General features: G+C 35.6%; 1 protein-coding gene and 1 pseudogene across 1 annotated transcript; both read right to left on the bottom strand.

Moving 5' to 3' along the window:
• Positions 1–724: 724 nt before the first annotated feature.
• Positions 725–5546, bottom strand: LOC134243889 (glutathione S-transferase A-like; annotated as a pseudogene).
• Positions 5547–10540: 4994 nt separating this feature from the next.
• On the bottom strand, positions 10541–14160 carry LOC134243890 (glutathione S-transferase A-like). Its single transcript, XM_062726119.1, has 6 exons — positions 13629–14160; positions 13328–13393; positions 12300–12380; positions 11791–11871; positions 11136–11204; positions 10541–10937 (listed from the first exon to the last, which is right to left on the bottom strand). The coding sequence occupies exons 1-6, from the start codon at positions 13794–13796 to the stop codon at positions 10719–10721; spliced, it is 684 nt and encodes a 227-aa protein (XP_062582103.1). The 5' UTR covers positions 13797–14160; the 3' UTR covers positions 10541–10718.
• Between the last annotated feature and the right edge of the window lie 197 nt (positions 14161–14357).

Raw genomic sequence — 14357 nt, forward strand, 5'->3', positions numbered from 1 at the left:
TTTTCATACAAGACCTTTGTTTGGGTAGCAACATATTTTACCTCTTGACCTAAGAGTTTGATCCATTTTTGCTAAATTTACCAAAATTTAACCTTGTCCATAAATTTTGGTCGATAATAGATGCCATTTTAGGCTTTCACTATTTCCTATGTGTAGTGCATGTGACCAAACTGCTCAAAATTTTTTATTTGACCTTGGAGTTTGACCTACATTTAAAATAAAATTACCCTTGTTTAATTTAAGCATCTTGCGTGACTTTTCAAATACACTGGCAACCAACTCTTGGTTCAGGGCCCTGAATCTGTATCATAGCAGCTGAGTGCTAGACTGCATTTTAGGATGCAGAAATGGCAAAAACAGCGCGCTAGACCGCTATTGGCTATTTACAGAAAGACGACAAATCTGGTTCGTTGCCGATGGAGTTTGCGCGGTACAGCCCTACACTAACTCACAGGTGCTTGGGGACGGGACCCCCTCCCTTTCCTATGCCTATTCCGTACTCTAAGGGTTCTTTGACTTTTTTGATTAAAATATTTTTCTGTGACATATTCACAAAGTATTACTACAAAAAAATCCTAAATTTAAGCTAAAACTAGCCTTTTATAAAAATCTATACTCTCTGATACGAAGAACCCTTGGAGTACGGAATAGGTAAGGGGAGTCTCGTCCCCAAGCACCTGTGCACTAACTGATAAATGAGGATACGCGTCACTTCAACAACAAAAATGATTGAAAAGGTTTAATCTCATTGATAATATAGTAAATGTACAAATGCATTTATTCAAAATCGATATTATAAAAGTCCAGGACTCACTTTGAAATTGTCACACAATGGTCATAAAACGTACACTGTGACTCTTTTGAGCCGAATTAGTAAATACCGTGTATTTAAAGAAAAGTTCTGTTCACAGAAGTCCCTTCAGTGGGGTACTTTTGGGTGGTTCTTCTTTCCAGTGTGGAGCTGTGTCTTATCGAGACTGGGACGAGTTGACAGCTTGTCGAAATAGGCCTTTAGGTTCGGGAGCTTTTCTAGATCCAACCCAACACGAACAGCAAAGAAAATGTAGGGGTAAAAGTAGACATCGGCCATGCTGAAGTCCGGGCCCGCCAGAAATGCGTTTGTCTGCATGATAATGGCAAGATATGTAAAATAGAGTACAATTCCAAATTGAAGTGGCATATTAATTATTATACAAAATACTGTCATGTAATTTACTTGAATTTGATATGTTAAAACTGTTAAATAACGGTTTACCCTCTGAAGGAGGAAACCACGCCCACCAGCGCTATAGAACTTAGAAACAGTCAACATTGCTTGACGATTAGTACACAATGTATAATTATACTTTCATGTTAAATACTAAAATTTGATTGGTTTAGACGCAGTTAACAATCCGTTCTATTACCCTCAGCCTTAGCAACGCATGTGACAACGGGTAACACAACGGTAATGCCACATGCGTGGATATTATGCGGTTCACCGTAGAATTCTCAAAACGTCAGTTGCGCGTTTGAAAGAACTGGAATAAACTTGACGTCAATAAAAGCTTGCGTCCGATGTAGCTTACTTGAAAACAACAAACGACAGACGAAACGTGCTTGCGAGTGCAGAAATAACGAAACTTTATATGATAAAAGACTCTTACAGTATCAAACAAACAATAAAAAGGTCAGTAAATCTTTTCAGAAGTAGCGAGGAGTTTGAAAGCTTTCTAAACGTGAACGTAAAGATGATCGACGATTTTTTTTTTGCTGACTTAATTTAAGAAGACATTCAGTATAATAAAATAAATGGTGCCTGTTTTGGAGGGTAACAGTTGAAATTGACACCCCAAGGAAAACCATTGTCAACCGACGCGTCAGGCACCATTTATATAATACTCCACAAAACGTTAAAAGTGAACTTCTGACTCTCTAACTTTCAAAGGCTAAACAATTACCTCCCCTAGGTACCCCTCCCAGCGATTTAACTCCTCTCTCAGTGCATCAAACTTCTTTTTCACTTCTTCCTACAATATACGTGTACCGGTACATAAATCAAGCTGTATTTTTTCAGAGGTTAATAATTGTGTTCTATATAATTATGGAGTACACCAACGAACAAATGCCTGAATTAAATGGTAGTTCATAACTATTATATAAATGTAAAATGGTATTGTAAATGCAATATTTATATCCACTGAATATTTTTTCTCCTTTATTTCTTAAGAAAACCCACTGCGTTAATCACTGCATGAACTACATTAGGCATGTCGCTTGTACAGATTTCTTGATCAGTGGCTGTTCCATCAATGAAACGTATAAAGACGTTCGCATCATTAATACATGTAATAATTAATCTTTTTAATCATACTTTAAATGATTATTTAAACAGATATAAATATAAGCAATAAAATGTCTTTCTTTGTTTGTTATTACTGGAATTAACAGTCGCAGCAGAAAAAAAATTACATAACCCGCTTACGCAAGTTGTTGCAGAAAAAATATTATGTAAATTTTTTCTGCAATAGCTGCGACCGTTAATTCCAGTAATAACAAACAAAGAAAGCATTTTATTGTTTAAATAAACTGCAATTAAAATTATAAGTTTTTAAATAGAAATATTTTTCCTCATAATAGTTCCCTTTGGAAGGCAACCAATAATGGTCGGACCATGTCGAGAAAAGTTAAAAGAAACAAGAGGCCCAGGGGCCACATCGCTCACCTGAACACATCGGCTAGGAAAAAGCACATATCAGATCAGAACTGAAAGTTGACTAAGGTTGGGGGGGGGGGCAGGGGTGTGCAATTAGAAAAATTTATTACTAGCCCATGGGCTAGTGGCAGCTATAAAGTTACTAGCCCCAAGTAAAAAGTTACTAGCCCAAATATAGGGGCCAAAATTTAAATGAAATGAAATTAATTGTTGAAAAAGTCAGGGTACTGAGTTAATTCTTTTTTTTTTAATTAATGTATAACTCTCACTATTAAATTTTAAAATCATGTTTAAATTATCATGAAAGAAAATTAAACTGAATTTAAATAATTCTGAACATTGCACTAGCAGCAGCTCATTTAGAATGGAATAAATTCATTTTGTTTTCATGTTTAATCATTAAATACACTAGAAATATATTTTATGTGAGTCACAAAACACTTATTTTCCAGTTGATTGAATGATCGTAAAAATTTTAATGAGATATCTCCATGTATTTACCATAAACGAAGGAATGGAGGAAATTCGGATTAAGAAAAAACGATCGTTTTTGCAAGTAAACAAGTCAGGTAATACTGCAAAACAGATAAGATTATTGAGATTTATTGACAGTTGGAGCATGTTGTCTGGAAAATATTCACTGGTTGGGAATTAAATTGCAAAAAAACGGTGAAAATACCGGTTGTGCTTTTCATGTATTGCGTGTGTAGTTAAAATTTTTACTAGCCCGACGGGCTACCTCCTTGCAGAAAATCACTAACCCGACCCCAAAAAATGGTAGCCCGGGCGTCGGGCGATGCTAATTGCACACCCCTGGGGGGGGGCTTGAATTTTAACCCCCCAGGGGATCATAATTTGAACGAACTAGAATCTACACTACCTGAGGATGTTTCCATATAAATATTACTAATCATGGCTTTGAAACACTTGAAAAGAAAATTTTAAAAGGTTGCCCTATATATTCCCACGTTAAATTTTGATCAGCCATTTTGGCCCCACCCTACCCCCGGGGGTCATGATTTGAACAAACTTGAATTTACACTACCGGAGGATGATTCCACATGAGTTTCATCTTTCCTGGCCCAGTGGTTCTGGAGAAGAAGATTTTTAAAAAATGCCATTAATTTTTCTCTAATTCATTATTATCTCCCCTTGGAAAAGGGCATGGCCCTTCATTTGAACAAACTTGAATCCCCTTCACCCAAGGATACTTTGTGGCAAGTTTGGTTGAAATCGGCTCAGTGGTTCTTGAGAAGAAGATGAAAATGTGAAAAGTTTACGACAACGACAACGACGACGACAGACGACGGACAAATTTTGATCAGAAAAGCTCATTTGAGCCTTCTGCTCAGGTGAGCTAAAAAAGTAAAAATATAGCGGATTGTTGAAAATGATTGAAAGCCCCTCGATCCATTTTTAATGTTTGTAATTGTAAAGGATACATAATCATAGTACCCACCCACCCACCCCCAATTCCAGTTTGCAATCATTATATATGTATTCCCATTTCTGTCCAGGAACCAGTCCCAAAATAAATGGCATGTAAAGGAATCAATATGACAAATGTTTTACCTTCTTTTGGTCCTCCTCTTTCGTTTGCCACATGTAGTTAATAACGTCCATGGCCATCTTCTGCTGTAGGTTGCTGGCCGCCTTTTGTAATACGAAGAGAAATAGAAATTAAATTCGTCTATTATGAGGATAAAGAATGAGGTTGTATTATGAGGTCAAATTGTTTCACAGCAGAAAACCCCGAGTACCTTACACCAAGGGATTACAAACTTTAGCTTGGAAAATTTCTTAAAATTAAAGCCAAGAGGAGACATACTTCATGCATGCGCTGAAGAACCTTTGCTCTTTTGGCTTTGTCATCAGGTATGAGTTTTGTACCTTTATCTTTGTAAGTACTCTGAAACATATGAAATCTTTATAAATCTTTTTTCAGAGACAGAGGTAAACTCAAAGTTTAGTCTACAAAAATGCAAATTATAGGTCTTTGGTTTGCAAAAAGGTCATCTCAAACCAATACCTCTAAGTAATCACAAATGGCATTTGATTCATTCACCACTATGTCACCATCTTTGAATGTTGGCACCTGTTAGAAAAACAGAAAAAAACAAGATGTGTTGTGACACACTATGCGCCCGGCGGCAACACATTTCCAAAAAATTATTTTTAGCATATAGGTAACAGTCAAGGTCACAAGGTCATTTATCTTAATGTCATTTGAAAGAACTTTATTAGTGGAGTATGCATACCAAATATGAAGTCTCTATCTCTTATGGTTCAAAAGTTATGGTGAAAGTTCGAAAAAGCTATTTTTAGCATATAGTTTACAGTCAAGGTCACAAGGTCATTGACCTTGGTGTCATTTGAAAGAACCTTATTAGTGGAGTAGGCATACGAAAAATGAAGTCTCTATCTCCTATATTATTAAGTGTATGCAACATGTTTCCTGTCGGATGCATTAGCTTTAATAACTTAATATTCAATGGACCATATAAAGTTATAAATTCCATGTCTTATTTGAACATGATAAGATTTTACGAATTAAGAGATTCATATCTACATCCTTTCCCACTTTCAAGTTATAGTTTACTACTCTTCTCTATATACTGTATGCAGACCTGACCCCTCGATCTTACCTGACCCCGGGGGTTGAGCTTCATGACATCCTCTCCCTTGTGCTCTTTTTTGCTGAACGTAATCAACTTGTTCTTGTATCCCCCGAATCCCTTCTCCTCCAGAACGATCATGGGCTTCCAGCAGGGGATGCTCCCCGACCCCCAGTAAAGAAACATGTTCTCAGCCATAATTCTTTGTGCAGATGTCGGCAAGCCCCTTCACAAATGTATGATGGCATATTTCTGCTCTTTACATGCAACGTAGTAAATATTTATATTAACATACAAAATAATAATGTTGACATGCAAGTTTATGACCAATCTTATTAGAAAAAAAATTTCAATATGGATAAATTTACTTACTTACGTACGCCAGTATCTGGCATTATACATTCAATATATGCTATATGCGATTTCTTTATGTCAGAATGCAGTTCATGATATATTTATGTAAAATGCAAGATAATTATGTGAACAAAATGCTTCCTATCTTTATGTCAACATGCAAAATAATTATGTTAACATGCGAGTTAATTATGGGATAAATCATATGATGTGATTATGCAAAATTTATGCCAGATATGTATGTTGACATAAATATCTTGCATGTTGTCATAAATATCTTGCATGTTGACATACAATGTAAATAATCGCATATGTTGACATAAATAAGTTGCAAGCTAGCATAGTAATATTGCATGTTTACATATATATTAAGTCACATGATAACATAATTATCTTGCACGAAACATATGGAAATAACGAACAGAATATATTCAAGATCAAAAGTCCATAAAACAAGACAAAATAGGAGCAGAGCAAACACATACTTCCAAAACATAAGAGGTGGGATCGGGTGCCATGAAGGAGTGAGCATTCTCTGCCGACCGGTTACATCCGCCGTGTGCTCCTTGTCATGATCGGGAAATTACAGAAAAATCTGTGGTCAATTCAGTGTATAAATAATGGACTAGCAATTTATATGAAAACTTCAGTCAGCATTTAATTCTTTTACAACGAAGATGGGGGGATAAGGCGGGCAGAATGCCTATAGCGCGACATGTACGAAATGAAAAATTTAATCTCAATTATATCCAAATTTTATTTCATATTTCGTCTAATATTAAAGTATACTTATTGTAAAATCTCTATAAATCACAAAAATCTCACAAAAACTGAAAATATTTGCCTTTGAAAAAGCATACACAGACTTAAAAGAACAAAAACGATCATTTTTTAACAAAATTTTTCAATATGAGTGGGTCTTCGCTCCGTTTTTTGAAAGATAATCCTAAAAGTTTGCGATAAAATAAATATTTTTTTGGTTACAAAAAATGGAGCGAAGATCCACTATACCTTGAAAGTACACTTTTATGACAAAACATTCGCATCTTTCCGAGAAATACTTCAAGTCCATTTAGTCAATGGTCATATCACAAACATGATTTAAATGCCTCTAATCATCATGAGCCCTGTAGGTTAGCCCATTCGTCTCAAAGCTGTATAACACTTCGGTATTTTATTGCTGGGGGTTCGAATCCCACGTATACCATCTAATGATTTTATAAATGAATTTTTTTTAAAGATTTATTTTCTCTTAGAAAATTTTTTTTTCTCATAATTTCATAAATTTCAATAATGAGAAAAAAATTTAAATACTCAATTTACATATCAAATGTGATTTCTTAATATCTGACGCTATAGGCATTCTGCCCACCTTATCCCCCCATCTTCTTTGAAAGTAAAGAAATTTTCTAAAAGGTGATACAAATGTGCTGTTGATCAATTGCAGTGCAGAAAAGAACAGACTGTACATGCAGTTAAGTCTTAGGCAAGAAATCGGGGGAGTACAAAGAGTGGATGACAGCAGGATCATGCATGGGGAAAGAGAAAGAAAGGAAAAATCTGAAGGAAAAGACAATCAGTGTTAGGATACCGAAGCAAATAGAGAAACTGAGAACAGAATATGCCGCTATATAGAGAAGCCAACAAACAAGTCAATAATCGTGATCGGAAGGACAGGAAACTGTTCGTCCATGACACATGACTGAAGAGGAAGAGAGAGAGAGTAACCAGACAGAACAAGATGAAAAAGCTACCTAGAACACTGTCGGGAAGAATTTTGAACACCAACACCTCAGTGAGGGACAAACAAGACAAATTAAAACTAGCGATGTAGGACAAAGAGTTAGGTGGGTAGAGCACTGAAAGGAAGTTCTAAATAAAGTCTTGCAAGTATACCACCAATTAAAGAACTTCACATCAATGCAGGACCACCATCTAGAATAGAAATCACCAAGGCTTTAAAGACACCAAAAAAAAGAAAGGCAGCTGGTCCAGATGGTATCCCACCCGAGGCATTCAAAGTTATTCCAACAAAGTCAGCAGAGATGTAACAACCACTTGTGCAAAAAGTATAGGAAAAGGAAAAACCAGAGGCTTGGAAAACAAGATATCTGGTTAAGCATCCTAGAAAAGGACCTGTCGCAACGTGGAAATTGGCGAGGCAGCATCCTTTTCTCTATTACCAGTAAGATACTAACAAGGGTGATCTTGGAAAGAATGAAAGGAGCAGAGCAAGCAGGGTTCTGCAAAGACAGACCACATACAGACCACATTGCTACACACCATATTTATAATGAACAGTCGACTGAACAACAGTCTCCTCTTAACTCAATCTTCACAGACTTTGAGAAGGCCTTCGACAGCATGGATAGGTCAACCATCTGCACATTAATGCGGTATTATTGAATTCCACCAAAGTTCATATGTGTCATCAGGAATCTGTATAACGATTCCACATCATTCACAATGGGAAGCTTACAGATCCTATGGATGTGGAAACAGGAGTAAGGCAGGATGCATCCTCTCACCAACCATATTCCTGATAGTCATTGAATGGATCATGCAGGAAACTACAACGGGCAGTAAGATCGGAATCCAGTGGACCTTCTCCAAACATCTTGAGCATATCGAGAGCCCGGATTTTTGCAGATGAAGCATTCAAATTGACCTACACAAGCAACAACATGCTCATGAGAAATTATCACGATAGGCATCAGAAGCTCAAAAAGCTGACCTTAAAATAAATATTTAGAAAACGGAGGTGATGAGAATCGATGACATACAGGAGGTATCAATCAATGCAGTTATGCAGTTAAATGGGAAGAACATTAAAGAAACTGACAGACTCACTTATCTTGGGAGTATCGCCAACAAGGAAGGTGGCGCAGGTGACGACGTCAAAAGCCGAATTTTTAAGGCAAGACATACTTTCAATACCCTCAGACAAATCTCTGGAATTCTAAAGATCTCCATCAACAGCAAAATCAGGATAAAGTTTTTCTCTTATATGGTTTTGAGACCTGGAAAGTAACTAAATCAATAAACAACAAACTACAGTATTTCATCAAATAAATTTCTTCGCCATATCCTTAACATCTGATGGCCTGACATCATTCAAACAACAGTCTAGGGGAGAGAACCAAGCAAAATCCCATTTATATTGACATAAAGAAGACAAAGTGGGGATGGATAGACCACACTTTACGCAAATCTCCAAACAACATTGCAAAACAGGCTCTGGATTGGAATCTACAAGGAAAGAGGAGGGTTGGGAGACCTAAACAAACCTGGAGAAGGTCCGTGGAAATGGAGGCTAAAGAGGCAGGTTTTACCTGCACCCAGTTAAAAAGCATAGCCAAAACAGTCCGAGGGCGCGGTGTGGTTGCAGCCCTATGCTCCTTAAGGAGCGAACAGGAAGGTCAAGTAAGGTAAATTACTTTATTTTCGCGACACTCTATTTTCGCATTTTAAATTTTATTTGGTATTTATAAGCGAAACAAAATTTTCTCGCATTTCGGTCAATGCTCTCTATAATACATGTATATAATAAATTTCATACTTTAAAATGCGAGGATGAAATAGTCACGTTATTCTCACTAATAAAAAATTAAAAAGTAATTTGAAGGATATAAGACTTTATCTACCTCATAAGTTATCGAGAAACAGTTACAAATTTGCAGCGTCGTTTTTAACGTACACCTGCATGGTCAAAGTATGTTAAGTATGTATTTGGACTTATATATTACAAAAAAGTTTGGTCAAAAAGGTGTTTCGTCTTTCACTTGTTACAACTTTCTCAAAATTCAAACCCAGAAGATTTTGAACTTTAATGTTAATAAAAGTTTTTGAAGGTAAAATATTTACATTTCCAATGTCTTCGTCCGAGATAAAATTACAAATAGTAAAAATTCGTACTTTAATTTTACATAAATCTACTGGTTCATCGATAGGTGCGGTTAAAAAAAATCAAAAAAATAGAAGCGAGGTTTAGAGCTTGTGAATTTGCGGAATCATTTGAGCATGTAAATATAAGGAATAACTGTCAGATTTTTTGGTTTCGTGACGATGATCAATCGATTGGCTAGCTTGATAATTTTATGCATAAACATGCAAATTATCACGCAAGGCACTCGATTGATAACTTCATGAAACCAAAAAATTATACAGTTATTCCTTAAGTATGTACTGGCAGGTTGGTCCGCCTTTAAGTCGGTTGAAGATTTTGTTTGGATCGGTGACGATTTCAAATCAATGCTCTAACCACATAGAGTCGCCCGCGTGGCGTAGTGGTTAGAGCGTCTGCTCTAGAGTCGCGAAGTAAGGAGTCAATCCTCAAACCACATACAGGATCTTGTTGGTTTAGAATGTTGGAATCTCAACCGTATTAAAAAGATCTTCAAAAAAAAAAACATGAGTAGAACACTTGCTGAACAGAATACTATAAAATATATTCCTGCTGCAAATGTCAAGAGTCGTGGTGTATAATGAGACAAGAGCCGAGAGGTTTCTCCCACCTCTTCCTTTCTTTAATGATAGGTCAAATATCTTTAAAACAGTTTAGATACCCTTCCCTGTACCGATTAATTCTTGCTTTACATGTCAAAATACAAGAATTATTCTGTTGCCCGTGTTTGGCAAGTGTCAGAGGGTTGTTAAAACTATATTGTTTGATTTTTGGACTCTTGAAATGAAATAAATCAAATAATTATATATTTGCATATGGTTTCAAAGTTGGACTCGTTTAATTAATATCATGTATATGTTGTGTTGACTGATAAATATTCTTTACTTAATTCAATCACACGTTGGTTCTGGGAAATCTATTTCTTCGACATAACTTTTCAAATAAAATAGAGCCAAAAGAATTACACAAAACTTTTTGTTCATTGGTTGTCACATTTTATTTGAATGCTATATTCTCATATCTTATAAAAAGTGATGAAGCGTTTTTAAAATACGGGTTATATCCAAATCACATCCATGAATGGCATCCCCCAAGAAATATTTAGTGAAATACAGTCTTTACTTTGTGTGGAGGTAAACTACGATCGAGTTCAGAAAATGCCTTTAAGAGGGGTGGCCTTTGGCGGTTCTTCTTTCCAGTGAGGTGGTTCAGTGGACTTGACACTAGGACGAGCTGACATTTTGTCATAATAGGCCTTCAAATTAGGAAACTTTTCCAACTCCAGTCCCCAACGCTTGCCGAAGGCGAGGAATGGGTAAAAGTAGACATCAGCCATGGTAAAATTGGAATCAGCCACGAAACCTTTGGTCTGATAGAAAAGAGAGATTGCATGGTTAAAAACGTATATTTGAGAGAGAGAGAGAGCATAAGAAATCCGTTGTATGAATGACCAAAGTCATTTCATATTATATTATTTACATCCACTGTATATAGGAAGCATGGGCCTTAAACAATTTGAAACTATTTGTACAGTAGTGATCTAGTGGTTTTTACTTAGATGTTTTACCTTTTCTATATAGCCTTCCCATCGCTGAAGTTCTTCCTTTAGAGCCTCTCCCTTCTTTTTCAAGTCTTCCTGTAATTAATAAATAAAGCAAGGAAATTTATAGAAACAAAAATGAATGTGTCATGTTCTAAATTTTGAATTTACCGAGTGGAAGTATATTGTAAATACAGAATTTAAAACATGACAACGTGTCATGTTCTAAATTTTGAATTCAAAATTTAAAATATGACAACGTGTCATGTTCTAAATTTTGTATTTTCTCCCACCCAGTAAATTCAAAATTTAGAACATGACAAATGATCGAAAAAGCTAATCGTATAAAATGCTATAAATACGGTGGTATATTTAGGACACGAATTTTTTGAAGATACCAGGAAAAAATTATTTCGTGAAAACGAGATATTATCTTGTGAAAACGACTCAATATCTCTTAAAATATATCTTTAAAAACTAATCCTCGTAACTATGGACTTGCATGATATGTTTATTATCATTTTTTAATACTGTAATTTTATACAGGAAAGAGTGATTTCACTATATTATAGGGCTAGCACTCTAAAAAAAATTAGGGCAATCTACCTTAAGTACTTTTAAAATAATGGCTCAATATACCTCAACTCTTGAAAACTAAGTCTATACTTTAAAGTTAAAATACCGGCTTTCGATCTTCTTCTTTGGTTTGAAAGAAATAAAACAGTAGATCCACCATCAATTTCTGCTGAAAGTTGTTAGATGCCTTTAAAAAAAATAAAAGGAAATTGAAAAAAATACAAGTATATAAATACACGTGTTAACATTTTTTTTCATAATTATACTGAGTATATTTTTATCTTTGGTCGTTCTCGGTGTTAAACTTTAAACAATTAAGAGATTGTAATGCTGCAAATACTGAGTTCGACATTAGAAAAATCCCTGTAATTTTATGCAGGGTTTGGAAATCATTTCATCGATGAAAAGATACAGTGAAAACTCTCTAATCCGGTACCTGTGTAATCCTTCAACACTGTGAATTCCGACGTTAAATTTCATTCCCATTTTACTATGTTTCAGGGGGTCACTGACTAAGCTTTTAGTGTGCACCCTGTCTATTCCGACACAGAATTTGCCTCCCAGTGCATGTCGGATTAGACAGGTATCACTGTATAAACGGAGACTGGTAAATACCTCGTGCATGCGCTGAAGAACCGTAGCTCTCTTGGCTTTGTCGGACGGAATGAGTTGGTTTCCCTTATCTTTGTAGGTACTCTGTGTAAAAACAAAATTTAACTTTAAAATGTATAACAAAGCACAGGAAAATGGAATGTTTAAATCTTCGTTGTTTTTAAAGGGTTTCAAATCCTAGGGGAGGGTAGAGTTAAGGATATCAAAAAAAAATTATATACATGTATTGTGCAAGATACTCTGCCAATGATCAGATGGTCTAAAAATAAACATGGGCACTGCAAAGTGGAGATTCCCCTCGCAAAAGATCAAAACAGTAATAAACTTCGATCCCATTGCAAATTACGTCATTTCCGTTACGCACACAAACTAACCCCTCCCCCTTCCAACTCCGTTCCGAGGGGAAAAATGAAGATTTAAAAAGCTGAATGCAATTCATGGTGACATGCATATTAATACATGGCTACTCTATGCAGTAGTCCATGTGAACACTGAACAAGCATAAATCTGAGTTGAAATACCGGCGGTATTGGTTTTTGGTTAACAAAACATTGAGTAAAGGACCCAGTAAACATTAAAAATAATTTATTTGACAAAACGTTTGTATGCTTTCGTAACAATATTTGGAGTCCGGTTTTTGGATGATCACATTACATTACAGCTGATTTAAATGTCCAGACTTTTTGGCCCTAAAAGCGACTAACTTCATTGGTCGAGGCAGTTATCGAATTGTACCAGACTGCGAACTTTACATCGGAGAATTTATGCTCAGAAATGCATCATAACCTTTTCATTTGGCATCTATAAGCTCTATAAGTTATCCAATCCATCGGGCCACTGGCACCATAGGTGAGGATTAACCGGGAATATCTTGGATATTTATCCCAAATTTCTAATGTAATTTTGAAATAAAATTTTAAAAATGTCCTGAAGCATTTTTTGAGTGTTTGAGTTTACTGTTCTTGTGCAGTTTCTCAAATGTGAAAAACTCGTACATGTATGAAAGAAGAGAAGTGTCCCATAAACCTTACCTCTAAGTATTCACATATGGCACTTGATTCATTTACCACTATGTCGCCATCTTTGAATACGGGCATCTGAAAAGAAAAAAAAAACTGTCTCTTAACCAATTCATTTCATACAGAAAAAGTTATTCTAAAGCTTTTTTAGTTTAACAAAGATAGTTTAAAGATAGCTTAAAAGTTAAACATAGTCATACGTTATATACGTATATAATGCAAAGCAAACTATTTTCGCAACTTTCGTTGTTTTATGTATCCTTCTAAAAGAAGAAAAAACTTCTACACCTTATTCAGTTTGTCTAAATCTCACCTGACCCCGGGGGTTTAGTTTTAGAACATCTGGTCCCTTGTGTTCCTGTTTACTGAATTCAATCAGCTTGTTCTTGTATCCCCCGAATCCCTTCTCCTCCAGAACGATCATAGCCTTCCAGCAGGGGATGCTCCCCGACCCCCAATACAGAAACATGTTCGTGGCCATCTTTTTACAAAGCGTATGGATTGTAGAGTGCTGTTTCTGGTTTGTCCGTGTAGAGAAACCAAAGTTTTGCCGTGTTTATATAGAGGTTTAATGTGTTAACCTTGAGGTCAGAGTTTAAATTGTAGAGCAAAGCTGCCTACCAAAAAACGTCAATATTATTGAATATTTCAAAATACTCCACTTACTCCCCCGACTTTACTATGAAGTATCTGTGAATGAAATATAGAGGCAAACAAGTTTAAAACGATACTGTTAGATTCTATTTCACAATTATTCAGTTCATTTATTTTTTCGATCTACCCAAATTAATAGTAAGAAGAGTAAACGAAGATACGTGAACCTAGCATTTCTATTGTCATGTTCTAATTTCTGAACTTCATGAAATGAGTAAAAGTAGGAATTCAGGTACATTACATAAGTTAAAATATAAACCACAAAAAGGAAATGAGGAGAAATTTTATAAATCAAGGGGAAAAAATGAAATATTAGTTTGAATGTACCATATGCATCTGCTATATTTCCAGTCTATAAGATGTTTATATACAAATAGTGTTGTTTCTT

Source organism: Saccostrea cucullata, unplaced genomic scaffold (assembly GCF_032062105.1).
Source record: "Saccostrea cucullata isolate Sc308-1 unplaced genomic scaffold, CSIRO_AGI_Scuc_v1 ctg784, whole genome shotgun sequence".
In the NCBI taxonomy this organism is placed as follows: domain Eukaryota; kingdom Metazoa; phylum Mollusca; class Bivalvia; order Ostreida; family Ostreidae; genus Saccostrea; species Saccostrea cuccullata.

Excerpts from the sequence above, each read along its gene's own strand:
- LOC134243890 (XM_062726119.1), bottom strand. The coding sequence starts at position 13,796 with ATGGCCACGAACATGTTTCTGTATTGGGGGTCGGGGAGCATCCCCTGC. Across the intron at positions 13,394-13,628 it reads AACTAAACCCCCGGGGTCAG|ATGCCCGTATTCAAAGATGG; the intron begins GTGAGATTTAGA and ends TTTTCTTTTCAG. Across the intron at positions 12,381-13,327 it reads CCATATGTGAATACTTAGAG|AGTACCTACAAAGATAAGGG; the intron begins GTAAGGTTTATG and ends GTTTTTACACAG.